General features: G+C 55.9%; 8 protein-coding genes and 1 non-coding gene across 9 annotated transcripts; 6 read left to right on the forward strand and 3 right to left on the reverse strand.

Moving 5' to 3' along the window:
- Positions 1-935: 935 nt before the first annotated feature.
- Positions 936-2,315, forward strand: GLRG_09531 (uncharacterized protein; the record flags this gene model as incomplete). Its single annotated transcript, XM_008100216.1, has 1 exon — positions 936-2,315. The coding sequence occupies one exon, from the start codon at positions 936-938 to the stop codon at positions 2,313-2,315; it is 1,380 nt and encodes a 459-aa protein (XP_008098407.1).
- Positions 2,316-3,025: 710 nt separating this feature from the next.
- Positions 3,026-3,367, forward strand: GLRG_09532 (uncharacterized protein; the record flags this gene model as incomplete). Its single annotated transcript, XM_008100217.1, has 1 exon — positions 3,026-3,367. The coding sequence occupies one exon, from the start codon at positions 3,026-3,028 to the stop codon at positions 3,365-3,367; it is 342 nt and encodes a 113-aa protein (XP_008098408.1).
- An 899-nt stretch (positions 3,368-4,266) lies between these two features.
- GLRG_09533 (fungal specific transcription factor domain-containing protein) lies at positions 4,267-6,692 on the forward strand (the record flags this gene model as incomplete). The annotated part of the gene is made up of 3 exons (XM_008100218.1): positions 4,267-4,917; positions 4,995-5,456; positions 5,535-6,692. 3 exons carry the CDS (start codon positions 4,267-4,269, stop codon positions 6,690-6,692), a joined length of 2,271 nt encoding a protein of 756 aa, XP_008098409.1.
- A 239-nt stretch (positions 6,693-6,931) lies between these two features.
- On the forward strand, positions 6,932-7,012 carry GLRG_13236. The gene has a single exon. It is a non-coding gene; the product is annotated as a tRNA-Gly (tRNA).
- A 328-nt stretch (positions 7,013-7,340) lies between these two features.
- GLRG_09534 (uncharacterized protein) lies at positions 7,341-8,123 on the reverse strand (the record flags this gene model as incomplete). Its single annotated transcript, XM_008100219.1, has 1 exon — positions 7,341-8,123. The coding sequence occupies one exon, from the start codon at positions 8,121-8,123 to the stop codon at positions 7,341-7,343; it is 783 nt and encodes a 260-aa protein (XP_008098410.1).
- An 844-nt stretch (positions 8,124-8,967) lies between these two features.
- Positions 8,968-12,573, reverse strand: GLRG_09535 (leucine Rich Repeat family protein; the record flags this gene model as incomplete). Its single annotated transcript, XM_008100220.1, has 2 exons — positions 8,968-10,623; positions 10,681-12,573. 2 exons carry the CDS (start codon positions 12,571-12,573, stop codon positions 8,968-8,970), a joined length of 3,549 nt encoding a protein of 1,182 aa, XP_008098411.1.
- A 2,195-nt stretch (positions 12,574-14,768) lies between these two features.
- GLRG_09536 (uncharacterized protein) lies at positions 14,769-15,712 on the reverse strand (the record flags this gene model as incomplete). The annotated part of the gene is made up of 2 exons (XM_008100221.1): positions 14,769-15,498; positions 15,549-15,712. 2 exons carry the CDS (start codon positions 15,710-15,712, stop codon positions 14,769-14,771), a joined length of 894 nt encoding a protein of 297 aa, XP_008098412.1.
- A 4,066-nt stretch (positions 15,713-19,778) lies between these two features.
- Positions 19,779-20,348, forward strand: GLRG_09537 (uncharacterized protein; the record flags this gene model as incomplete). The annotated part of the gene is made up of 3 exons (XM_008100222.1): positions 19,779-19,847; positions 19,906-19,995; positions 20,082-20,348. The coding sequence occupies 3 exons, from the start codon at positions 19,779-19,781 to the stop codon at positions 20,346-20,348; spliced, it is 426 nt and encodes a 141-aa protein (XP_008098413.1).
- A 4,362-nt stretch (positions 20,349-24,710) lies between these two features.
- GLRG_09538 (carboxylesterase) lies at positions 24,711-26,438 on the forward strand (the record flags this gene model as incomplete). Its single annotated transcript, XM_008100223.1, has 3 exons — positions 24,711-25,823; positions 25,886-26,016; positions 26,078-26,438. 3 exons carry the CDS (start codon positions 24,711-24,713, stop codon positions 26,436-26,438), a joined length of 1,605 nt encoding a protein of 534 aa, XP_008098414.1.
- Positions 26,439-26,754: the final 316 nt, after the last annotated feature.

Consider the following 26,754-nt stretch of genomic DNA (forward strand, 5'->3'; position numbering starts at 1 on the left):
TCCAATCTCGTACGCACTGCCTGAAGCTTATCTTCACAGCCTAGACCCGTCCTTACAGGCCCTTATTGATCTTCTGCCCAACATCCATAACATAACATCACTTCTACCCCCTCTGCGTCCTCAACCCCTTCGGCATTTACATCCATCCATCTATACTGATCAACACGCTGTCCACGGACTATTGTCGTATCCGCTTCCGAAGCTCTCTACTGCGGACTTTTTCGGACCGCACACCACTGGCCATTCCGTAGTACCCCCGTGCAAGACGTAGTGACATTGCTGGCAGCAGCAACAGCAGCAGCGCCATCACACGAACAGAAACGGTCTTCCGCCATTCCGAGAGTAATAAAACAGAGAACGAGAATCTCATACACGTCTCTCGGCGGCGTAACCATTAAGTACTACCGGTCTGCCTTCGGCTTTATTCGCCCAGATTTCTTGTACGATTCCCGGTCGTGTTACAGGAGTTCGGCCGTTTGGCACACGTCGAATGGGCCACCCCACCTGAGTCTGATTCACAATGGTGAGTGCAGCGACTTTCCCATCATCGCCTATCTCCCGTTGCGGCATACTGTATAGGGGGGGGGGGGCTAGGGAAGTTTCTTGCGACTCTAACGTCACCTTCGTCGACATCGTCGCCCTCTTTTCTGCTCCATCTTGTTTGTTCTTCCCTTTCATTGTACTGCTGCTGGTGCTGCGACTACTACTAGTACACTTGCTCTACCTCTGGGCGCGATGAAGTGCCTTGCCCTGGACACACGCTGACCGCCCCCGTCCTCCAGCCTGTCGCAAAGGCGTGCGCGCCGTGCTACTACCAGAAATCGAAATGCACCTTCACGGAAGGCAATCCGCAATGCGATCGCTGCATGATGAATGGTCGGGACTGCGTCTTTGTGCGCCCCGTGCCTCGGTCTGCCGTCAAAGGACGATCAAAGATGGCTGTGCGTAGCAAGATCATGAGCGGCAACATGCAGTGTTCATACCCGACCCCTCGTAAAGCCAACGTTGTGGCCCCGAATACAACGGCGACCGCGAGTCCCGCGCCGAGCTCGGAATCACGGAAGCCAAGCATAACACCCCCCACGAGAGCTGGCAGCCCGCCCGACGACGCCTCCTCCGATTCATCGACCGAGTCGGCATCGAGTCCGCCGTCCATGATCCTGGAGTCGCTTAGTCCCTATGGAAGCACACTGGGCCGGCTGGACACGGTTGAGCGCAGATCGCTGTCCAGGCTGCTGCATAAGTCAAACTTTATGGAGTACTTCATCAGTCCGACGTTTGTCGACAACATGCAGCTCGACATGACGGTCCACCTGTTCACCATGTTCGACCAGGGCAAGGACGCCTACATCGCCATGTACAGCGCGTTCGCGGCGTCGATGGGCCTGGAGACGGGCGAGTATGACCCGGAAGCGAACCTCCACCGCGGCGCGATGGCGGTCGAGCAGCTGCGGTCATGTAGGCTGCCCACGTTGAAGCGCGAAGAGCTACTGCCCTGGGCAGGGCTCGGGCTGGGAATCGTATACTTCTCCAACATGGCCCTCGGGACGAGCGCCGCCCCCGTGCGCCGATACGTCCTGAGTCACATCCGGCACCTTCTTGGGACGGCGCAAATCTCCAGCACGCGGACGCACTACATCCTGGTGTTCCTGACGGCCGTCGACATCAACGAGTGCCTGATGCTGCGCGAGCTGCCGGTATGCGGCATCACACCCCCGGAAGACGGCCACGTCGACGCGTACCTGGGCGTGTGCATGCCGCTTCTACAGCACCTCTACGATCTGTGTCACATCAGCTACCACCTCCGCTACGAAGTGGAAGTCGAGGAGCAGACGCAGGCGCTGGCCAAGCTGGGAGAGAAGATCGAGGCATGGCAACCCATCATCCCGCCAGACTTCACCAAGCGCTTCACCACCAGCGAGGTGATTCACATGCTGGCCCAGAGTCGGATCTACAAAACGGCAGCGATGCTCTTCATCCACAGGCTGCGCAACAAGTTTGGCGAAAATGACGAAATGGCGTCCGCCATGTCCAAGAGCATCATCTCGGATCTCACCATGACGCTGACCGTCTCCAAAGAGTCGCAGCGCTGCGTCAGCTTCCCCTACATGCTGGCCGCTGTCGAGGCCAGGGACGCAGCCGAGAGGGAAACCGCGCTGGAAGCCATGTCATCGGTCATGGATTCTTTCAATGCCCGGTACAAGAACAACATGACGACTTTCCTCAAGGCGCTTTGGGAGATGAAAGATGCGAATCCCGGAATGTCCTGGCTCGACATGATGCCACACCTGCCCCCCATTTCGGTGGGCGTCTAGGCGGAGCGGCGCCTCTCAGTTTTCGCGCGTTGTGCTTTTCTTTGTCCTTTTTTTTTCCTGCCTTGGCGAATTCTCAAGCAGGACTATCGTGTCCGAATCAGGTAACGCGGTACGGGAAGGAAATATCTTGCTTCTTCACACACTGGGTGATGGGAACCTCGGCCCATTTTGGCGATACAAAGCAAACAACCAGTCCTTTGGTGTCTCGTCCTCTTGTGCGTACGTTTACATGGAGCCACCCCATCACAAGGCCCTGGAATATTTCACATATAAAAACGAAGACGGTGCCTACTCAAAGCTGGATAGCATGACAGGAATTTTGGAGCATTGTTCACGAAAAAGGGATCGGAAAAGAATGGGCTGGGGGTCCTCCGAAAGGGTAGCCGGAGGTACCGGAGTTGTACGGTCACGATATTGATCCGAGGAGTGATACCATTATACTTTTTTGCTTCTATCAAAGACTACGCAATACTTCATCCTCCCTTGATGCATAATTTGGCATTTTCGTCTGGCCGCTTCTGAGTCTAGCTCCCGCTTCGCCAGGCTGATTGTACACAGCAGTGCCAATTGGGTTTCACGCCAGTCGGTCCCCGAAGTTGCCCAGACTCATGCCCAGTCGTGGCTGATGCGCCGTCAAAAAGCTTATTGACTCTTGTTATAATCGTACCGGGGATCGCCTTCATTCGCTGGCCTCGCGAGCAGAACGCACAATGGAAACTTCAGAGTTCCGTGAGGGCCCGTCCCGCATTGGGTGGCGCCGTATGGCACGTGCTGGTCATTGGAGGTTTGCTGGTTGCGTCTTACTGTCCCTTGAGGGTATCTCCGCCCGAAAGAATGGTGCCCCGAGTATCTGGAAAGTTTCCGATTCCGGGGAGAAGAGGCTGGTAGAACGGCAAGATGCATTCACGCAAGCCGAGGCGCCCTCTGCGAGTGAACGATCCAGACCTCAGGTTCTCGTCCTGCAGATCGTGAGGATGCGCTTGTCGGCTGCAACGTCGGGCGTTGGTCTAGCCCCCGATCCCCGAAGCTTGGAGTTGCCTTTACTCGAGTAACGCACACACGCAGTTCGGGCCACACTCGAGTCGGTCGAACGATGGGCGGCCCGTTGGCAAACCCCTATCATCGAAGCACAGGAGTTGGGGCGGCCCATCGCGATCACTATACCGGTGTGGACACGTGTGTAGGTACTGCATAGTGCGTCTGTATGTAGCAACAAACTATCGGCCGTTTCCGTCAATCGAGCCCGTTCCATCGTGGCGCTTTGGCTGTTCCCTTCCAGAAAGAAATATTCGTGGCATCGGAGCGCCGTCAGGTCATGTTTGTTTGCGGCTGTTCGCCTGGTATTCCCGATGCAGAATCATCTCTACCTCGCGAAGCACGCTTCACTGACTTGAAGTTGTACCAAGGACAGATGACTTACAGTCCCGTCGCATGGGGATGGCCGGCACAAGTATTCCGGCATGGCGTCATGTCCATTAAACTCGGATGGCGTGACAAGACAAGAGGCCGCAGGGCCAGGTTTGAATCATAAACACTAGTGGATATTCCGGTATCCGGCAAGATCTGGGCCTCACCGAACATCAGATGTGTAGGGACCGCGGGGAGGTGACGTTTGGCGGACTCGGGTTTTCATGAGTTGATAACTCGCCCGCCCGCCCGCTCGCCCGCCGGACGACGGGAAGAAACGAAGGCAATCAGCACGAAGGCATCTCCCGTGTTTCCAACACGCGCGTCAGCCCTGAATTGGTACCATGTCATGTACTAATTATGCCTTGTACTCGAGTCAGAGGGGACGCGCTAGGGCGATCCCTCTGCGGGCTCGCTCGGGGATTATCATGGCGCCGAGGCCGAGTGTCCTCCTAGCCATCATCACCCCCTTTTGGCTCCCGCCTTTGGATCAACCGCGTTTGTCATCGGCCAGGGAAGTGCTTGCAATTGGAAGTCTTGCACCATGTCCGATGCATCTTCGCCCCAAGTGGTCGACGCCGACGTCGTGAGCGCGACATTGGCTCCCCCCCCGGTAACCCGGCGATCCTCCACCCCACAAGCAGTCGGCGCATCGCCCTCGGGCCCGTCACTGCCTCCGACAGCCGCAAGAGGCCAAGCCAGCCTCTCGGGGGTCCGGTCCAAGATATGGGGCGGGGCCGAAAGCGATGCCGGAACCGGGAACGGCGGCGCCGGACGCAGGACTGAGCGGTCCTGTCAGCTCTGTCACCGGCGAAAGGTCCGTTGCGACAAGAAGCAGCCCTGCGCATCGTGCGCCCGCGGCGGGTTTCAATGTTATTACCCGCCCGTGGGACAGCCGGTGCGCCGTGTCCGCAAGACCACCATCGCCGACGTGGCGAGCCGGATCTCGGACCTAGAGAAGACGCTTGCAACCGGAACGGCCCAGCGACCCTCGGCCACCTTTCGGCCGCCACAGATCACGCCGGCGTCCACCTCGAATTTTATATCCAGTCACCCCGTGGCCAGAAGCCCCGAGCCATCGACAACGCTGCCTTCGGGGCCTCCCGTGAAGGTTGTGGGTGATGAGATTCTGGTGCGGAAAGGGACTTCGAGCCAGTATTTTGACGAGTTCCTCATTTCTCGGGTTATAGAAGCGGTGAGTGTCGCCATGATACAACCCCTCGCCCCGGCCTTTCCGGTATGCAATCGTGTGTGCTCATCATGGTAGTATAGGAACATGATATACAGTCCGTTCTGACCACACCCGTGAGTGAGCCGGCCTCCAAGGCGGCCCCCTCGCCTTTCAACCCGATGGGCATCCTCTCAGCCCCGGACCTCAAACTGGACCTTGTAGAGCTCCTGCCCCCCAAGTCCGGCTCCATCGAGCTGTGGCGAAACTATGTTGATAACGTCGACCACTGCAACAAGGTCCTGCACCGGCCGACTGCGGAGGTTCTCATCTACACGGCCATCGATGACGCGTACAGCGCACCTCTGGACTCGATGGCCGTCATATTTGCCGTCTTCTTCATGTCCGCCGTCATTCTCGAGCCGAGCACGGTCCAGAGACTCACGGGGGAGGACAAGATGACCTGTCTTCATCGCTTCAAGACAGGGCTCGAGCAAGCCTTCGCCAAGGCCGACTTCCTCGAGCATCCGTCAGTGAACCTTCTTCAAGCTCTTGCCGTCTACATGGTAAGTCCGGCAACCGAACACTCTGCTCGGCTCATTCCTTTCCGGCGTGTGACCCGCATTGACTCTTCTTCTTCTTAGGCTGGCTTGAGGTTACACAACCCCGGCCGGGGGTTGTGGACCTTGAACGGGCTGGCGATCCGAGCTGCGCAGTCCATCGGCCTGCACCGAGACGGCACCAGGCTCGGCCTCGGCCCGTTCGAGTCCGAGATTCGGAGGCGGCTATGGTGGCATCTCCTCGGACGGGACGGCAGAGGAGGCGAGGATTACGGCATCCAGAACCCGAGCAGCTTCAGCATGTACGCCGGCGTGAACCACCCGTTGAACCTGGAAGATGGCGACCTGTACCCTGAGATGAAGGAGCTCCCGCCGCCGAGGCGCGGGTGGACTCTGGTCACTTCGGCTCTGATCCACATCCAATGCTCGCGGGCATGGCACCACCTCGCGGCACTGGCGGCGTCGTGGGACGAGAGGCCGACCCCCGAGTCCGTGCGCGCGCAGACGCTCCGGGAGCTGCACGAATACGCCGAGGGGTTCCTCCAACAGTGCAACCCGGTGATGCCTCAGCAGCGCCAGACGATCCTCGTCGCCCGCCTCATCATCCGCAAGCTCGACCTCGTCACGAGGCAGCAGTGGCTCCACCTCGAGCACCCGGAGGCGCGCGAGTCGTTCGCGACGGAGGAGAACCTGGTGGAGGCGCTGGAAATCATCGAGTTGTGGATGAGCATCGCCTCGGACGAGCTCCTGCAGTCCTACCGGTGGTCATTGGCGGCGTTTCCTCAGTACCACATGCTGCTGTACCTGCTGTGGCACATGTGCGTGAAGCCGGAGGGGCCCAGCGTCGAGAGGGCGTGGAGGGCGATCAACATGAGCTTGGGAATTATCAGGAGCGTGGGCGCGGGGATCAGTCAGGCGGCGAAGACGACGATTCTCGATGCTTTGCGCGTCAAGGCACTGGCGATACGCCAGGGCCTTGCTCAGCAGAGCGGCGGCGGTAGTGAAGGTGAACAAGAAGGCGGCGGTGGTAGCGGCAGCGTGGAAGTGGACGGCTCCGCGGTAAGAGATCGTTCTCTGACGCCCGGGGCCACCGAAGAGACGGTGGAGGCTGGGAAACCTGACGAGGTCACGGATGGGATAGACTGGACCACCGCGATGCAAGATCTCCCAGACTGGAGCACGTTGATGAATGAGTTCCAGGTGGACGGGTTAGACTTTCCCAACTTCTTCAACTTTGGTTGATGGCCACTTCGTTTTTGTACATATATAATAAGAGAGAGATAAAATATTATTTAGATTAATTAAAGCCGTTTCTAGCCCCGCCCCCTTATGGCTAGCTAGACCTTTGATCAAATGGGTGTTTACGGAGTCACTCCAATCAAGTCATCGCGTTCCCGTCAGTCATGCTGATCTAGACTCTGCAACACCAAACCAGCGAAGCAGGTCATAGGAAGCAAGAGTTAGAGCAATGTCATCTACTAGCGCCGATGGTTTAGTGGTAAAATTCTCCGTTGCCATCAAGCAGCGTCGGGGAGCCGGGGGTTCGATTCCCCCTCGGCGCAGCGCACACTTTTTGCTTATGGACTTGATCGCAAGCAACTCCCTTCTTCCATGATATCTCTGTTTTGCTTTGAGACGTTTCGTGATATGAAAAACATGCCTTCTCCCATTCTGACGATCGCGTTCCATTGCACTTATTAATCTGTAAACTAGAAAACACCGCGTTTGTTGCATAAGAGTCGCGTCGGGTGGGAACTGAAGCACGCGAACCCGCCTGCTGATAGCCGTTAAAGCCTACCCCAACAGGTCACACCGGCCGTTCCTGATTCAAACTTATCGTAACACACGATTTGACACTTCCATCAGGACGCTCGACGGCGTACGGCGTTCTCACCGCAAACGCACATCCTCCCAACCTCCACCGAGCTCGCCCCCCTTGTCCTCGTGGATAGTCTGCAACCGCCGCAGGACCTCGGACCTTCCGGCCGGATCGGGGTAGACGACATTGTCGGCCACCTGCGGGAGGCTGGCCGGCGGCGCCGACGAGCCGCCAGAAGACGCCTGGGCCCTCGCGCGCTGCATCTCCTCGGGCGAGGGCAGCTTGGTGTACCACGTGGTCGGCGGCAGCGGCAACGGCCGCTGCTGCTGCTTCTGCTGCTGTTCAGACCCCGCGGCCGAGCCGTCGGCGCCGCGGTCCATCGGACTGCGGTTCTCTGAAACCTCCGGGCGGCCGTCGCGGGCACGGGACCTGGACCGGCCCCTGTCCTCGAACGGGTTGACGAAGAAGCCGAGCCTCGCCCAACGCCTCCCCTCGTCGAGAGAGATCTCGCCCCCGCTCTCCAGGTCGACGCTTCCGTCGCCGCCGCCGCAGCACAGTCTCCTTCCCCTACTCCGGGCCCTCCTGCCCATCACCCGGAGCCACTCGCAGGCCCGACGGCCGAACCGGGCCGCCAGCCAGGGCGGCAGGACGAGAGGCCACAGCGCGACAATGGCGGGGAACCACAACGCGAGCAGGACCCTCTCCTTGGGCCCGCGCGCCGAGCCGGTGTACCACGCCGGTAGGGCCAAGAGGCCTCCCATGTTGACGACCGTGTAGGTGACGAGGCCTAGGAAGGCGTAGCCACAACCGCCGTAAAGCAGGCCACCGAAGACGGCGTTGTCGATGATAGCCATCCTCTCCTTGTAAATGGGCCGTCGGAAGGTGTTGCGTAGGAAAGAGAGAAGAAAAAAATGGGTTGGCTCTCGCTTGCCCGTGGCTTGCTTTGTCTTTTGTCGGTGGTAGGCTACACGGAAGCACCTATTTACGTGAGAGACAGGTAAGTCGTTCGGCAGCGTAGAGTCGCAGGCAGAGCTGGAGTATTGCGGATGGAGATGATGTCGTCTGACTTTTGAGAACAAGGCACAAGGGCGGGGGGGGGGAGAGGAAGCAGTGTGTGAGTGAGTGTATGGTATCTCCGTTTTGATGAAAACTCTTCGGCTCGAGGCACGCGTCTGCGTACCTCTTGAGCCAAACGCCTGACAAGGTTCGTGCTTCCACAGGAAGACAGAACCAACAAGTGTATTGGGGGGTTAGCTGACCCAAGACCAATTCCCCAAATTCACCTTGGGTAACTTGTTGTTCTGCTGTTACGTTACAACTCGGCTGGTCGAGGAATAAATTGTTGACAAGGTCTTCCAGCTCCCGCCCCAAGCAGGATTGGGAGTGCGATACGAGATTTCGGACAAGAACCTCGGCGAACCGGACGGTCTTTCGTAATTAAGGTATTATACAGTACTAGTACAGGATATTCAGGCGACGATAATAGTCGCAAAGATCCTTTTCCCCTTCAACTCCGTAAGTCGAAAGCATACGGTGGTGTATTCACACCGCTGTTCCCAGGCGAAGAAAAAGATATGTGCAAGAATCGAAGAATGTGCCTCACGCCAAACCTCCCTTCCAAAAAGCAGAAGAAAGAGAAAACATGAAGAGACCGAACGACACGTCCCTTCTCAGCCCTTTTCCTCACACCCTCCCCCCTTAATCGACGTCCGCCAGGCTGGTGTCTGACGCATCGTCGGGATCACCCTGACCCTCTTTCCATGAAGCCATCTCCGCGACGGGGACTCGTCCCCTGAGCCACCGTAGAGTTGCCTCGGTGCCACGCTCAAGCACATTGTACCTCGGGACTCTAAACCGGTTGCCGGAGACCTCGAGGCGCTTCAGTCCTCCGCTACCGCCGAGCAGACCCAGCTTGGGGTTCAGGTGCGCGATGTCATTGTTGCCGGCATCGACAACCTCCATGCCCTGGATGGTGACGGGGTCAAGGTCGATCAGATGGTTGTTTGCGGCCAGCAAAACCACAAGACGGGGGAAAACGGCGCGCAGGTTGGGCGGCAAGGCCGTGATGCGGTTGAGCGAGACGTCCATCTTCTCAAGCTGGGGGGCATGCAGATGAGTAGTCAAGGGCGAGAGGCTGGTGATGTGATTGCTAACGAGATTCAACTCGCGCAGCACAGGGAGGTCGAGTTCCTCCGTCAGGTAGGATTCACCAACCAGCTGGTTATGGGCGAGCGAGAGAGCGGCAAGAGAATCGGCGAAGAAGGACAGCGAGTTCGGAAAACAGGTCAAGAGGTTATGGTGCAGCTGGACCTCGATAACCTTGTTTTCGGCAGCCACTTTGGAACAGATGACTGGGTGCAAGGACGAAGACTTGGTGTTGGAACGGTCCAAAAGGCCCTGTTTGACGGGCCAGGTTTCATTAGCCAAAGTCCGCGATCGCGTGCTTGCGGGGCTCGTAGGCGACGAGGAGGGCGGGGTGGCAAAGCTGTCCTCGTCCGATTGGGCGATATCACGGGCCGTAGTCTCGGCCGGGGCGGGTTTCGCGGCCGGGTGAATTTCGTGGGGTTCCGCAAGCGTGTTGCTTGGTGCGTCGTCAGGGATAATAACAGCGTCGACCTCCTGGAACGGCTCGGGTGGCTCGAGCCTGGCGGCCAACACGTCCTTCAACTCCTCCGTGGTGGCAGAGACAAACTTCTTGTCGCGAAGGGGGTTGCCCGCTAGCCGGATGAGGGTCAGGTTGTCCATCCTACTGATTTCCGGTGGGACGACACGAATATCATTAGCAGAGAAGTCGGCGTGTCTGAGCTTCGTAAGGCCGGTAAAGCCAATGGGAAACTCGGGAATGGCATTCCCGTCAGCGGCCAAGGTCATGAGACTGGTCCATGAGGTGACGTCAGGCAGCTCTTGCAGGCGGTTCATGGACAGAACGAGCTGGTGAACCGAGGGGAGGCTGATGGTGGACCCCGAAGGCACCAAGCGAGTCAACTGATTGCAGGAGATATCCAGCATCTGAAGGTTCGGCAGGGTCTCGACTCCATCTTGGATCAAGGTGCCCGTCAGCTTGTTCTTCTTCATCAGGAGCTCCGTCAGCGGAAGTTTGGCAAGGCTTGTGAAAGGCAGAGCCTCGAAGCTGTTCTCGCCAAGGTTGAGAATACGCAGCCTCGACAGGTTCTCGATGACGGGAGGGAGCGCAGAGACCTTGTTCCCGTGGAGGTCGAAAATTTCCAGGTTCTCCAAGTTTGCAAAGGTGGGATCCAAAGGGCCGTAAAGGAGGTTGTTGGCGAGCTTCAAATCGCGGAGGGCTTTGACCTGAGTGATGACTTGGAGGCAATTATTGGCCAGGCGGTTTTGGGACTGCAGAGGTTAGTCAAAGGCAGGTAGGGTGAGAAGACACGACGAAAGGGGCCTTACCAGATTCAAGGATGTAAGCAGAGGAAGCTGTCTCAATCCCATTGGCAGCGAGATCAAGGCATTGCCATGCAAATCCATCGCCTCGAGGCCGCCAAAAATGTTGCCATTCGAGTCCTCGTCCTGAGCCATTTCCTCTGCCGTGACGTCTGGGAAGATGGCATCGTCGATGGTCTCCAACTCGTTGTCGGCAGCCACGAATCTAGTCAAGTCGACCGTCTCGGCCCATGAGCCGTCGTAAGTACCCATGGACTCCATGTCGTACATCTTGAGGACTTCAGCGGGGATCTCCTTCAGGCCCATGGCTGCGATGTTGAGCCGTCCACTGTTTCGCGCGGCGGCGAGTCTCTGTTGAATGACCTTTTGTTGCGAGACATCCGATCTCTTGGTGTTGAAGGGGTCACTGGTGTTGAAAGGGTCATTTGCGTCCAAAGTATCGGTCGTAACAGCAATACCAAAGTTGAACCCACTGTCGTCCGGGACGATGGGAGGGTCCGTCTGATTCGAGGGAGCCTCTGAGGTTGGCTCCGGGGCCGGGGCGGATGCTGCCTCGGCAGCTTGCCGGTCTGCGGCGCGCTTGGCTGCCCTCGCCTTGGCGATTTGTTCCCGCAGAGCGTTGGAGGACTTCCTGGCAACAGACTCTTCGTCGGCTTCAGTCGAGGCCGCAGGGGCCGGGCTGCCAATCTTTGAAGGGGTGGGCTTCCTCAGGGACCCGTACGACTTGGCGGGCATCAGCTTGCGAGGAGGCGAAAGAACTGCTGCCGCCGGGGATGCTCGGCTCATTGATGACAGAGATGGCTTCTTGTAGAGACCGGTGGCCGAGGCACGAGTTTTGAGAGAAGGGGAAGCGATCGCCGTTGCGCCAGTCTTGGGGGGTGGCATGATGCCGGTTGTCCTTGTCGGGCTAGGAGTCTGGGCGAGTGGGATGCCTGTGGCAGACGGGAGCCCCGATGGTGATGGCTGGGGTGTAGCTTTTATGGCGGGTGGGCGGAGAGAGCGGATGCTGGAAACACGACGAGAAGGGGTGCGTTCAACCGAGGCCGGCGGGAGTCGGGGAGAAGTAGCGGCCTGTTGGATATTGGCAAAGGGGTTCTCGTCAGCGGCGGAAGACGAGCCGGGCCTGCTATCACGCGAGGTCGGGCGGACGGAGCCGTCCGAGGCGTAGCTCGAGCCGGGCCTCGAGTGGCCACTGCCGGCGCGTGAACGAGGTCGCATGGTGCCTTCGGGATCGAAAAAGGACGACGTCTTCTTGCTCAGGGTAGGCGAAGACTGTAGCTGTTGTAGGGTTTCTATCGTACGCTCGGAGAGGGAGGGTCGGGGTTTCAAGGACTTGGCCTTGGGGGTGTCGAAGCCCGGGAGGTCGTGGGATGCGGCATCATCGGTGGCGGGCGGTGGGCTCGTTGCACTGGGCAGAGGAGGCAAGTCTGGCACTGCTGGCTCGAACTCGGGAGTCAGGGTGTGAAGTGCTGACGATCGGCGCGAGAGGCTGGTGGAGCGTGAAAGAGCAGTCGTTTCGGGCTCTTCTGGCGGGGTGGGAGGCTTGTTGAATGAAGGTTCCTTTTGCTTCAGTCTGGTTACGCTGCGGGAGGTTCTGAGGGCGGCTGGCGAGACTCTCAATTCCGACTTTCTCGAAGAGGGCGGCTGGATCTCTCGGGTCGGCGGTTTCGAAGCTATACGGGATGATACGGGCTGCTTGGGGGCGACGACTGGACCCAACTGCTCACGTGAGGCAGCTGGACGAAGTCGAGGATTCCTCAGACCCGAGTTCAAGCCCTCTCGCGAAGGAGAAGGTCGGACAGTAGCAGGCGTGGGCGTGGGTGTGGGCTTGGGAAGAGGCAGACGCGATAAGCGAGGGATACCGCTGCTGGACCTCGCGGAAGCCTGTTTTCCATCCATGGTGACGAGTACGAGCAGCAATCCAGAGCTCCGGGAGAATTCGAGGTAGTGGAAGTCGAGGTGGTGAGTAGGAGTCGAGGAGAGAGCTTGGAGCCGGGAGAAATGCGGTCTCTCTCTTCTCCTTCTTTTCTTTCCCCTCCCTTTCTTTTGGAGAAACTAATGACCAAGATCGGCACGGATTGGGAGCGGCGTTTTACCGTTTGCGTGGCGATGGACGGGAGGCATCCGCAGGCCGGGAGCTAGTGAAAGAAAGGGAAAGAGAGGCAAATCAAGATGGGATGGTTGGGGAGGGGGGCAAGGCTAGGTATTATTAAACCGCCTAGGCTGGTAGGGGGCCGTTTTTTTTAAGCGGTTTTTTTCTCGAGTCGCAAACGGAAGAGATGTCCACGGAACCGGATCGATGGAATGACGGACTGACTGTGAGCGAGAGGATGGTGGACGTCATCCGATGAAGTCGTAGATCGAACGCAGCTCAGGGACCCGGAAGCTGGGGGTCGAGTCAGCGTGCTTTCGGCCAACGTTTGCCCAGAAAGGGAGAGAAACACAAGGAGAGGAAGGAAGCAGAGGGAGATGAAGAAAAAGAAAGCAGCAAAACTTACCGAGCTGTCGGATTTCCAATAAGCAAGCAAGCAGTCCAGGGGATCCATCTGTTCGTATCTACTAGTCTATTGCATTGTATTGTACACGTACGATTTGATGTACAATAAGCGATCAAGGAGCGACATTTGGGAAATATTAGTTGGACCCTCCCGGTTACCGAGGCGGAGGTACAGATACATGAGCGAGGTACAATCTACCCAAGCTGGAGACTACCTACGGTGTACAATGTACATGAACTATGTAGGTGGTAGGTACGGATACACCGTCCTCTGTCTGCAGCACACAGACGGCAGGAGACAGGGAACACACGCCCGCAATTTCCCAACCAGAAGGAACAAGGCGCTAATTACTGCGGTTGGCAGGCACAAGTAAAAGAAACCCTGTCCGGGTGTATGTGGAGCTGCTTCGATTATGTCAGCAATATTTCGTGGCTACTGTACGGCTCATATCCCCTTCAACCAATGGGCGGAGCTATGTCTACTATCTAGCTCTCGCTTAACCAAATCAGGTAAGGCGGCTTCTGTACCCCCCCTGCCGTACAGGCACTTCCCTACCTACTCTACTGGGTACCTACCTATGTACATTGTATTATGTAGGTAGGTACGGATACGTAGGCACTTCCCTACCTAGGTACTCTAGTATGCATCGTGCTCCATACCCAAATCAACGTGGGGATATACGAGGTGCGAATTCTCTACACTAATCTACCTACTTTAGCAATGCCACCTTTGATGTCCATCCTCTCCACGCGGAAGGCCACCCAGGATGCAACCAGAGAGTCTATTTGTTTCACGATAGCGTTTTGCTGCTGCTGTTGTTGCTGCTGTTTCTCAACGCCAGGATGGGATCGCCGAGATGGGACCTTCGGGTGTAACGCCGCGCCCGTGTCTCAACGAAACGAGCATCAACTCACTCATCCGCCTTGCTTCATCTCTCCTGTGTGCACTGACACCATCTTCTCCCCCCCTCCTTTTTTTCTTCTCTTTTCTTTTTTCTCCGGTGGACTTGTTGGTTTACTGCTTTTTTTTGTGCTTCGTACGCTCGGCCTTGCGCACACCTTGCTCTTGATCGTCGCCGCTATCGTGAGGGAAGCTTCGGTCTGTTTCAATAGAGTACACTAACTGGTCAGCACCTTGATCTTATAGGATTCGGCGTCATCATCAATGCTTGTCTCGAAACTTCCAAACTCCATCAGAAACCCTGGAGGCAGTGTACCCCCCCCCCCCCGAGGACGATCCCAAAGCCCGGGGAAGCGGGGTCCCCTCCGAGAGTCGTTCCGTCCACTGGGTCCAGAGAAGACAGGGACGGGCCGGCTCTCCAACGCATGGATGTTGGCAGCATCTGCATCCATCGTCGACTCTGTATCAGGCACCTCAATGTTGTGTGCCCCGCCATATACCCCCAAGAACAAGGGCCGGGGTACGAGATGGTAGATCCGCCGACTGACTGCACGAACAAGATGAAATGAACTCACCAACTCACTTCATTTTCTTCTTCCCCTCTTCTCTCTCTCTCTCTCCATCTGCCCCTCTTGCGTCGTTGTCTCTCGCTTTGTTGGCTCACGCTTCTCGCCAGACCCTGGCCGCCTCTTTCCCTTAGGCGACATAGCCCGCGTCTTTCTTGAGGAGGTGCATCATTCTCGGCTGAGCAGCAAGCATCCACTCGTGCAAGCCCATGCCGCGAGCACTCTTCTTGCGCCAGTGGCAGCGGTTGCAGCAGCGAGCTCTGTCCCGCGCGCTCAGCGGAGCGCGTTCGTAGCAGGGTTCCCACAGCCAGTATTCGCAGCTATTGCACCAAACTGCGTTATCTTGCGCCGGCTTGGGGTTCCCGCTTCGCTCGTACGTGAAGTGTCTCGGCGACGGCTGCAGAAGGCCCTGCGGCCAGTCGTGGCGCAGGACGAGGTTGTCCTGGATGCGGAAGCCGGGGGGGTACAGCGGCTGCTGAACAACGATGCCAGCGGGAGGCACGGAGGTAGCATGAGCTTGGGGAGCAATAGGGCCAGCGGCATTGCCGGGGGCAGCGGCAGCAAGAAAGCCAGGTATATCTGGGGCGGCGGCGGCCGGTCCGAAGGCAGAAGGCTGGTAAACAACAGGAGGCGGACCAACGGCAGGCATGAAGCCGGGATGCTGGCTAGAGCCGAGAGGCACGTCGGGGCCGAGCAGATCCATCTCAGCCATGGGGGCCGGGCCAGCAGTTGGGAGCGCACTCGAGCCAGCAGCAGGCTCGGGAAGAAGACCGTTGAAGGCGGCGTAGCCCCACTCAGTCTCGAGTATCTCTCGAAACTCGTCTTCCGAGAAGACAGGGACTACATCATCGCTCGTGTGTCTACCTCTGTGTCAGTCACATGCTCCTCGCGTCCTATTGCTGTAACTCACGAGACCGCCTCGCCATATTGGCCTCCGCCCTCTTCTTCCCCATCTTGGCCTCCGTTCAAGTACGGGAGGAGGTAGGGCGCCGAGTTTGGATGATCTGGGGCCGTTCCTGGGGCGAACTCGGCTTCGGAGCCAGCAGGCGCTGGATAGGAATAGCCCGCGTCCATCTATATAGTTTCAGTCTTTGGCCATCATCATGTGTACTTGGGGAGCGGGGGAACCTCGAGGCCTACATTTGCTGTTGCTTGCTTTCTCGGCGAGAGAAAAGGAGCTGGAGAATAAAAGAGAACTATGTCGCTGCTTTCTCGGTCGGTGCAAGGAAAGAAAGGGGAAAGGAGTAGGAGATTTCAGGAAGATGATGCCGTTCTTTGCTTTGCCGTTGCTTGTTCTGTTGTTGCTATGTCGATGCGAGGGGAAAGAAGAGGAAAGGAATAGCAAATTCCAGGAAGATTCAGCACTTCTTTGCTTTGTCAAGGCTGAAGAAAAGAGCTTTGTCGAGGCTGAAGAAAAGAACAAGAGAACCAAGCAAGATTTGTGGCCTCACCTTGGGTTTCTAATTCTTCACCCGCCAGCTAGACCATATACGCAAGGGCTTCAGTCCTCTTTGCCCTTGCGCCTTGCTGGTCCGCTTGTGCATCGTCCCCCCAGCCACGTAACTTGAAATCTGTAAATCTGTATCCGTTTTGTGTCAAGAGGCGTGGACTTGGCGAACGGGAGAACGTTATGTTTGATATCCTGATGAACATGGGAACGCACGGCGTCATAGGCAGCGCAGACCATGGTGTTTATGTTACCTCGTCAATAGTATAGATATGATATTTCTATAACTTTCTACTTGGTCTCATTCCCAACTATTGCCTTTCCAGGTGTGGCTGGTTTTCGTTTTTGAGCTACACATGAGTTACTTTATATGTGTGTCACTTTGGTATTTCTCTGGCGTAGAGTCAAGAATGCAATACATCGCCTGCAACCTAGGCCTCACTTCATCCTAGAGATGGAAACCTTAACTTCTATCTCGGCCCAGAACATTCCCTGAATCAAGTGCCAGATATCTCGTGGGCTTCTGAATAACTCCCAGATTCTATTGCATCACTTTCTACTAAAGCTAATACTATCAGGCTTTCATAGGGATATCGAGGTCACTGCCTGAGAGAGATTCAAGTCGTAATGCCAGTTTTCTTAGACGTCGATGAGGGGAGCCTGGTAGTAAGCACGAAGAAACCAAGTTCCATAACGATGGTACCTGGCGAAAAATGGCCTACGTCGGGACTCCAAAACTCGACGCCTAGTCGATGGATCTAGAATGGCCAAGGTCTTCTCTTACCAAGTGGCTAAATCTTGAACATGCGCTGCTTCGCCCCAATGATTATGGTTACTCGGGCAGACGAGGTGACACCTTCATCTGAATTCTCCATGGTCTACCGTATTAGGCTGTACGTCTGCGCGCACCGCAACAAGTCCTCTTCACCGCACACCGTGGCACGATGGTTGGATCGTGGACCCAAAGTGCTGATTATAGTTAGCCTCGATTGAAAGTATCCTGCTTTCCAACGATGAACCAAAGCTGTGCTCTTGAAATCCTCATTGCTCTCTGTCCAGACCTGTGACAGCAAGACCCAGTGGCGTTGGGCTACGGATTAGCTCAGCCTTGGAGAGAACATGTCAACATTAACTTCCCCCTTGAGTCGGACGCCAGTGCTTAAGTTGCGGCTGGACCCGTTCACGATGTCTTGCATAACCCTCGACAGGGGGGGGGGGGGGGGCCTTTCCCGGGGCGCACGAGCGCGACGTTGAGAATAACGTCGCTCAAGTCTGGGAAAGAGTGCCGCCGCATCCTGGGCTAGACCCGGTGACGGAGCCTCCAGAGAATGCGGGGGAGGCCGCGATGCTGCTTCAGGACCGGTCTAGGCCAACTACGACGGCGAGTCACGCAAAGCGGCCTGGCCGAGGTCACGGGGTGTCGTCTGAAACTTGCCCATTCCCACCACCCGAGGAGCACAAGTACGAGTCACGGCGAACGAGGCATAGTGGCGGACTGAGACGAGTGAAGTTGCTATAACCAAATATCGAACTGAAAAGGGGGGGGGGGGGGGGGGGGGGGTATCTTTTAACGACTAGGTCGAAGCCCTATCTGGTTACTTTTACCTTAGATTGCTTTCATTCTTCCACTAGTGTGCAGTCCAAAACTCCGTCGCATTTCCCGTCAAAAAAAGGGAGGGGAAGAAAAAAGTATAAAAAATAATAATAATTAAAAATGATCAGAAAGGATAGAGAGAGAGAGAGAGAGAGAGAGAGAAAAGAAACAAGCATGTGAGGATAAAGAGACTCGTAAGCCAGCATCAGACGTCGGTGCACGCAACAGTAAGCCGGGCTTCCGGACTCGCATGTCTTGCTAAATCCCGCAACGTTGGCATGTGGCAAGGCGAGGGCCTCGCGTAAAGACTGCCAGTAATATGGGGGGCAACCCACGATCAGGAACGCGGCTTGGTTGCGGTTCAGCTCTCTCTGTCTCACAGGGATACCCCCGGCGTGATGGTCTACGTGGCAGTCGAGGCCGTCTACCCATGCGCGTAAACTCCCAGGCCCCCGCATGACGACGCCGAGGACACATGCGGTCGAGGAGGGGGGGGGGGGGGGGGGGCCGCCACTGGAAGAATCGTACGATTTGAGTTGGGGTGTGTTGGGTCGCATCGATGGGCAATTCGTGACCGACTGGAAGATGACCAAATGATAAAACGTCGCAGTTAGGGTATTATGGAAATCAGGCTGCAACTGATGTTTCGAAGGGGAGGATATGGTGTCGAGAAAGTGCTCGAGAGTTGGTCGCGGGGTTCATCGACGACCTCGATTTGACATTGGGGCGGACCATAGAGCGACAGATGCGCGGAGGCGCAAAGTCGGCATGTATATCCGACAGTCTTACTCACTCAAGAGTCTATCCACGAACAGGTATCGTCGGGCATCTATAACCGAGGTTAGCCGACTGCGGGATGAGACGATGCACGGCGCATCTCGAGAAGAAGATGGGGTTGTCCTACGCCTGGATAAAACAAGACGAGCTGTGGCGTACAGCCCTCGTTCTGAGCCTCCGTCCTCCTCAGTCGGGAGAAGTTAATTCGATCTTAGTTGAGGGAGGCTGTCGGACTTGGGTGATGCGAGGGTATTCTCCACACTGTCGGAGCTGGTTCCGGCCGCCGGCGACTCGCTGCTGGACGGAGTGAGGAGGCTGGCAGGGCTGCCGTAAGGGATCTGGGCGGCGGCCATGAGGCGCTTGGTGTGCTCGTACATGGAGAGCGTGTATGTGTCCATGTTGCCGGCGAAAGAAGTGGTCGAGTTGGTCGAGTTGGACGAACTGGTGGTGTTGGAAGTCGGTCTGGGGAGTTGCGTAGACATCATGATGCTTGCTTGTTTTTCTTTCTGTTTTCCTTTCCGTCGTTGATCGTTGGGTGAGGCAGAGTAGGTATTCCTATGGGTTTCGAAGCGTCCCGAATCGACGGGCATCACATCGACCCTTATAGGTATTTATATTGCCGATCCTCGATCCCCTTTCCCGCCAGCCCTGCATGCTCCAGGCTCCTAGCAAGGGCCACGACCAACAATCACCCCATTCCCGGGTTGAAACCTTGACCAACTTTCCCTGGCCAGGAACGCCAGCGGGATAAAAAAAAACCTGATCCGACGCTGGAGGAGCGTGTGCAGCGCCGCAGCGACCCCATGCATGTTCCCTGTCTAGTGTAGTGTCACGCGCGGGTGGCTTTCGGGGTCAGCACAACCCCCCCCCCCCTTTCCCGGGTTTTGTCGTTGCTGTTCCCACTGACTCGTCTCTCTTCTGCCGTTTCGTTTAGGACGACCGGCAATGGTTGTCAGGGTCCAATGCAGGCCCCGTTGGGCCGCTGAAGGATTACCTTCTTTCACGGCCGGGTTCGTCCAGTCAGCAGCTCAATGGCCAGCCCCGAAGCCTGCAAATCGGATACACTCCCCTGCCCCGGTTGCTTGTGGTCAGTCATCACGGAGTTGAGCATCATCACCACTAGTGCCACCTGGAAATCCCGAGCAACAGCAGGCGGGGATCCCTAGTAGGCATTGGGTTGCTAAGGCCTATATGGCAAACTATATCATCGTCATCGTCACGTCACCTAATCTCTATATAACTCGAGTCATCGGGCATGTTCAGTACCATACCGTAGCACCTTGCTCTCAAGTGCATACATATCCGTACATCCCTTATTCAACATGGGTTCTCAACAGACCTCAACGGACTCGCCCGGAAGTCCGTCCGTCGCGAGCAACATGCATGTGGTGGTAGGCGTCCAATTCATCGAGCTGGCTGAGCTGACGTGCGTCTTTGTGCCCCGTGAAGCCTGCTGCCGCCGCCGCGAAGGAAGACCGTATCCGACGCTTGTATGGAAAGGCCCCGGCTAGATCAGATCTTCTGCACAAACAGATGCAGGTATGCCGACCGACCCCTGTTTCCTCCAACCGCGAGCTAAGGGGGCCCAAGCTGCGCTAACCAGTACACCCATCATCTTCCTGCAGCGGAAGTATTTCGACTCTGGCGACTACGCGCTGCAAGACGCCCACAAACCGTCCAGCATGGGACCGGTCCAGACAGGCGCGGAGCACCCGCTCCGTAAGAACATACCTCACCCGTCCTCGCCGGTGCCAACATCCAGCAACATTGTGGATATCGCGGCGGACAGGCATCGAGATGCGACTAAGGGAACGGACACCAGCGGATCGAGTATGCATCGATCGACCCCCCTGCGCGAGGTATTGGAAAAAGATCCGTCCAAGATAGATTGAGATGGGCGACAAGGTCCAGGGCGCGCGTCTTGCTGGTGAGTTGGAGTTGTTTTCTCACTCATCAGGTTTTGTCCCCCCTCCCCTGTTTCTCCTTTCTGCCGGTCTGCTGGTCTGCTGCTAGGTAGCTTCTTGAACCCCTTTTCTCTGCCGAGGGTGCCTAGTCTTTGATCGGGCTTCCACCAGGGGCCTGCGGCGGCTGCGACGGTAGGTAGTTTAGACGGCAGCGAACTCTACGTCATTGTGGTGCAGGGCAATAGGTGCCGTACACGAAACGCCGTCTGCAACTTGATTTCACCGAGTGATAACGCGGAACGCTTGCTAGCAATTTGGCAACCCGGGTTACTGTCTCTTTGTTTCGATAATTGTAACTGCTTGCTGTACTTGTGAAAAGGGGAGAGGGTTCCTACAATGGAGGCGTGCCTCGGAGGGTATTGGGTAGTTGTTCTTGGGGGTCTCGGGGTCTTGCAATGGAATTCATTATGTTGATTCTCGCCAAGACGGGGAGTGTGAATGGACCTGCCCGTTCGTAATTTAGAATAACATCCGCATAGCTGCTAAGCTGCTAATTTGCTCGGATCAGTATCTTTCCCTTCTCCGAAGCCCCGGTACACTAGGTAGATATACTGCTCACGGTATCCAGAGGTCAGGCATCATCATAGGCCAAGACAACTATCAAATGCGGGAAAAACAGGTTTGAGCCGTCTAACGGGCAGAGCATAGCCACTGAACCAAGGACCGTGACCCAGTCTTTAGGCTAGCACAACCGAAAAGACGATCCCCCTGTTATCGCCTCGACTACGCGCAACTGCCGCCAACCACCAAGACTCGCCGGTCGGGTGTTCTCTGGCTCTGAGACTTGCCTGAAAAGTCATCTTCGAAAGAGCTTGTAATGATGACTGAGAAGGAAGAAAAAGAAAAGGAAAAAAGCCAAGTCTAGAATTAACCACGGTCCACATAGCTGATAGTACTCTGATGGTCACCGGAAAATCAAACATTGGCTTCCACAAAGCTGTAGAGAACAACCTATTGGATCTCTTACTTCAGTAGTCATGCAAGATGCCGATTTCCAACGTAGTGAGAGGGTTGTCTCTGCCCTACGCCAAGACAACATTCGCAGTTTGGTGATAATGAAGAGATGCCGAACTTTGCAAACAGCACGTTTCAACCTCGTCTTCCGCCTCAAAAAACAACATGTTGTCCTTCATGGCGTTCTTCTGCCCTTTAATGACCCCACAAGGGCCAGACACTATGTATGCCACGTCATTGAAGGGCTGTAGCCGCATCTCCAGAGGTACCCGGTCAGAGACGCCGTACCAATGTAACACGTTTTTCTCTAGTCCCAGCTATATCTGAGCTAGGCATCCTACCTCATCACTTATGTGGCTTGTCATCATCTGCATCCGCTGTCAATTCATTTGACTCCCTATTTCCCTGGCTGTGATATGGAACCCTCCTCCCTTCTCGCCGCTTTACGATGGCACCAACTGCGCATAATTACGAGCCCACATCGGCAAACCTGAATTTACAATATTTGGCTCACTCCTGGTGACGGTGATAGTGTCAAAGGGTTTTAGAAAGCACGCTGATCCTAGTAGGTACCCAGTCAAGGACATCCACTGCCAAGGACCCGTGTACGTAACAAAATGCAATTAAACCAAGTGGTAGACGTACTTTAGATCAATCTGCTCTGCTATTGCGCCCGAGTATCAGGCATACCGCTTACACTATGTTTTCCTACTGCGGTTCTTATTGTGTGCCGGCGCGACCCTGTGAGGAACCTGCCTTGGCTACGTACCTTAATACATAGATGGCTTTCCTACTGTGCTTTGGCCTCGTTTCTTCATCTTCGTATCCAAGTGGCCTTGTTTCCTCATCTTCGTACTCAAGTGGTTGTTTTACTTCTGAAGCATGTTTTCCGGCATCTCCAGAAAACCGCCATTAGCGCCGGTCCATTGAATCATACTAGCTCATCTCGATTACATGCCTTTCCCGGTGGCCGTGACCAGTGCGTCCTTGTTTTCAGCGTTACGATGCGGACCTACCGGTGACTCTGTCTCTTACGAACGTCCGCGAGGTACCTCAGTATGGCCATGTGGGTCGATCACCTCAATGCTATGTGTACTGGTAGCTGCAGATCTCGAGAAAAGGTAGGGGTTAAACACGCAGGCCATGGACAGCTGGCTTCGGAACCGGCCCGAAAGCCTCGCCTATCCAACAATCCAAAGCCATTAATTGCCCTAAACTGCGGCGATGATCTCAGATGAGCCTCCCAAGGTAGCCATACCGTCATGTCAGGAATATTTCAAGTGCAGCCAACAATCAAACCCCCACAGGTCTTATAGCTAGGCAGGTTGGATCGACCGGCTTCATTTCAGCGGGTCAATCGGACGCTTCTTCTGAACCTGGACGCCCAAGTATAGAACCCAACATTCTTGTAAGCATCCCGGCTCTTCACAGTGTGCCTTGCTGGCATCTGGCCTGACCTCAATTTAACCCTGCTGCTGCAGATGTCAAGGGATGTTGTCGACAGCTATGACATGAAATACACGTCACCAAAACGGCTTTCCGGTCAATGCGCAGATTGAACAGAGTTTCGAAGGATACATGTAGGCTCACGGAACCCGTCAGGTCGACGTAGTTGCTATATTCAGCACGATGTTTCTAATTGCAGATGGGGCTCCTAATGGTGGCACTTGGCGTGGAGAGTTGACGTAACACAGCTCTCATGGGCCTCGTGAATATCCACGACCCGTGCTCCATCTCTGTCGATTTGATCCTATTCAGTTAATCTAGAGTATTGCCAAACGTATGGAGTCACTGGTGGCTGGTCAATCCTTACGATACACGATCGGCGCGCGAGACTTAGTTGTGATCTTAGTCCCACAGCTTGAGAAGGGGCCAAATAGGTAGAATATACGAAGGGCATAGCGGCTGTGATGTGTTTGGGAGGCATGAGTCGACCCAAGTTATCGTCTGATGCCGCTTGTCCATGATTGGCTTGGCTAAGTTAGGGTGTAACATCGGCAGCTTATATCACGACAAACGAAAATGAGCCTAGTCTGAGACTCACTTGAGGCAATCGTCCGGGACCGATCACATGGTGTGGGCTGTTTCTGGAATCCGAGCCGGACATAGTGTCTTGGGCACTTCCACGTACTTTATCTCCATTGTCTATATCTCCATTGTTCTGCGCATGGAGTTCTCTCAGACGCATCTGGATGCTGAAAAAAGTTCAAAGACGCATTCGAGTCGGAGTTGAAACGTTTATTCCAACGACATAATCAAATGCTGCATAACCGACGAAACTGTCGTTCCCACAATAAGCTCACACTGGTCCAACCGCGTTGCTGGTATAGTTGACTGATCAGTGACGATTGGGAAACTTGGTAATGGTAAGTTCTATTACTAAGATAATCTGAGTCTTGTGGCGATGCGTGTGATTTGATGCTATCGGTGTAGGTTAATAGGCATGTTTGAGTCATTGTACTGATGCTTGCTCATGCATACATGTATGCTCACCCGCAGCTCCGACCAGGTCTGAACTTGCGAAGCCAAGACCTGAACTATATAACTATATGAAGCGTATATTCTGACTTGACTCGACATGCGGATTTATGGTAGCGGCACTTATTGATGATAGCGTCCGTGACAACGATGTCTCAACTGCTCTGAGAGCACAGTACTATCTCTAAGGCGCTGACATTCATCTGCCGAGGGAAGCGATCCAATACGTAGGCAGTGTCTAGTGCTGTGCAGTGTTCTTGGCAATACTTGCAACGACACCGAGCCTGGTTCTGGTGTTGAGTGCAAAGCCTATAGCACTTGCATCAACTTGGACAATGCAGCCCGAGTGAGGTACCGATGCCATTCGGATTCGGCATTGAACGCGGATGGAATCGCAGCATTGGAGCGGAACTACGTAGTAGTGAAAAGCTGCCGGGGATCTACAATCAGGATCTCCGAACCGACGGGAGCCCTTCTCGTTCCGTCGATTCAGTTTACCCGCCCTAAAATTTCAGATATTTTATATTAGCACCTTACTGCTTAACAGGAGGATCCAGCCAGGAACTTGACTCGTGTACCCCACAACTGAACCATGGCTACCCTCCTGCCCGCCAATTACACGTAACGTTTCGACTGAAGGATCGCGATAGTAGCAATGATGAGCATGGGGAACTCCTCAGCAATTTCCGATGAGAGGAGCAATGCAACCTCCTCTTTCCCCATAAGGCACATGTCGTCAGTACCAATGTATTGGTGTTATTCAGGGGCAAGGAGAATTGCGAGTTAGCCATCACTTTCGAGTTCCGGGAGCCTCTCGTGCAAAATGTTATATATACAATACCTCTACGCCTGAGGCCCATGGGATTGGCTTCGCTCAAGCCACACACGGTCAACTCCGGCGATCATCAAGAGTCACCCTTCATGATGTGCAACGCCAAGCTCATGGCGACCTTCGCCAGCCTCCTCGCTTTGGCGAGCGCCGGCCCCAGCGTGCAGCTTGACAACGGCGTCACGGTCCAGGGCCGGATCGCCCCCGATGCACCACAGGTCGCCGAGTTCCTGGGCATCCCGTACGCCGCGCCGCCTTTGGACGACCTGCGTTGGGAGCCGCCGCAGCCCTACGTCGCACCGCAGTCCTTCGCCAACGGCGCCGTGCTCAACGCTACCGCTCTGCCCCCTTCGTGCTGGCAGTACATCTCCGTCATACCGGCCATTCAGCGTGTCGATGTCCCCGAGTTCATGATCGGCGACGCCGGTATGGACGAGGACTGCCTCACCGCCAGCTTCTGGGTTCCCTCCGACGCTGTCCCTGCCGGCAATCAGACCGAGGGAGAAGGAAAAGGAGGCCTGCCCGTCGTCATCTGGTTCTACGGTGGCGGCTTCGAGACGGGCGGCACCGACGTGCCTTACCAGATGCCCCAGAAATGGGTCCAGCACTCACAGTCGCACATCTTCGTCACCTTCAACTACCGCATGGCGCTCTTTGGCTTCCCCAACTCGGCCGCGCTCGAGGAGCAAAACTTGGGCCTGATGGACCAGCGCTTGGCCGTCGAGTGGATACGCGACAACGTCGCCAAGTTCGGCGGCGACCCTGAGCGCATGACCATCTGGGGCCAGTCGGCCGGCGCCATCGCCGTCGACTACTGGAACTTCGCGTACACCGAGGACCCCATCGTCAAGGCCTTCATCATGGACTCGGGCACGGCGCACCTGGATCAGCTGATGAACCACGACACCAGCCACTCCAACTTCACCTTCGTCGCCCAGCAGCTCGGCTGCGGCAACCTGACGGACGCCCGCGCCGAGCTGACGTGCATGCGCAAGCTTCCTGCTGAGAAGCTTGAAAACTTTTACGCCGTCTACAAGGACTCGCAGGTCGTGCCCACGATCGGCTTCTCTCCCCAGATCGACAACAAAATCGTCTTTGCCAACTACACGGAGAAGGCTGCCCGTGGCGAGATGTCTGACCTGGTGGGTTATTTCCAGATCATAGACCCGTTTGGCCGATGGGTGACATTGCTGACAATATCAAGCCTGCCATCATTGGCTTCAACGCTGCAGAGGGCCTCTTCCTCGCGCCTTACAACGTGAACGGCCCCGACCCCGCCATTTCTGAAAGTTTGTCTTACAACTACTTCTGGTGCTCTACGACGAAGACTACCAAGTAAGCACCCCACACGGCCTCCATCACGCTCTACCACCCCCGTTGACTAACAAACGCTCAGTGAGCGCCTGGCCGCGGGCAGAACCACTTACCGTTACTTCCACGAGGCTGTCTTTAACAACACCTCTCCCCGCCCGTGGATGGGCGCCTACCACGGCAGCGAGCTTCCCCTGATCTTCGGCACCCACGCCGATTTCCGCGGCAACTCGACTCCCTTCGAGTACGAGCTGAGCCGCACAATGATGGACGCATACACCGCCTTCATCAAGGACCCGGCAGCGGGTCTGGGAGCCATCGGCTGGCCCGCTTACACGGCGGATAGCCGCCTGGTCCGCAGCTACGGCGAGAATGACACTGTCTTGACCACCGTCCGGACGCTGTCTACCATCGAGGAGAACTGCGCGAAAATGAGACTTTTGTAACGTAACCGGCGACTTAATGTTTAAATACTACAAAGCCTGAGTACTCACATTTACGGGTGATGCTTGCGTGATTGCCAATGTTTGTGAATGGGAGAACGTGTTGTGAGGGGGCCCGTGTGCTAGGAGGTCACGTGACCTCCCGGGCCCCTCACCTTCATCCAGCCTCTGCCCATAGCCTCGAGAGGAGGATTTTCCTCCTCACCACCACACACCACTACAGATCGGAAATATCACTATTTGCCTCACTTCGTTGCTCTTGTGCTCCCACAGAACGTGTCGTGAGAAGGAGAAGTCTCCGCTCCAACAAGCTGGGGCT

Source organism: Colletotrichum graminicola (genome assembly GCF_000149035.1).
Source record: "Colletotrichum graminicola M1.001 genomic scaffold supercont1.49, whole genome shotgun sequence".
NCBI lineage: Eukaryota > Fungi > Ascomycota > Sordariomycetes > Glomerellales > Glomerellaceae > Colletotrichum > Colletotrichum graminicola.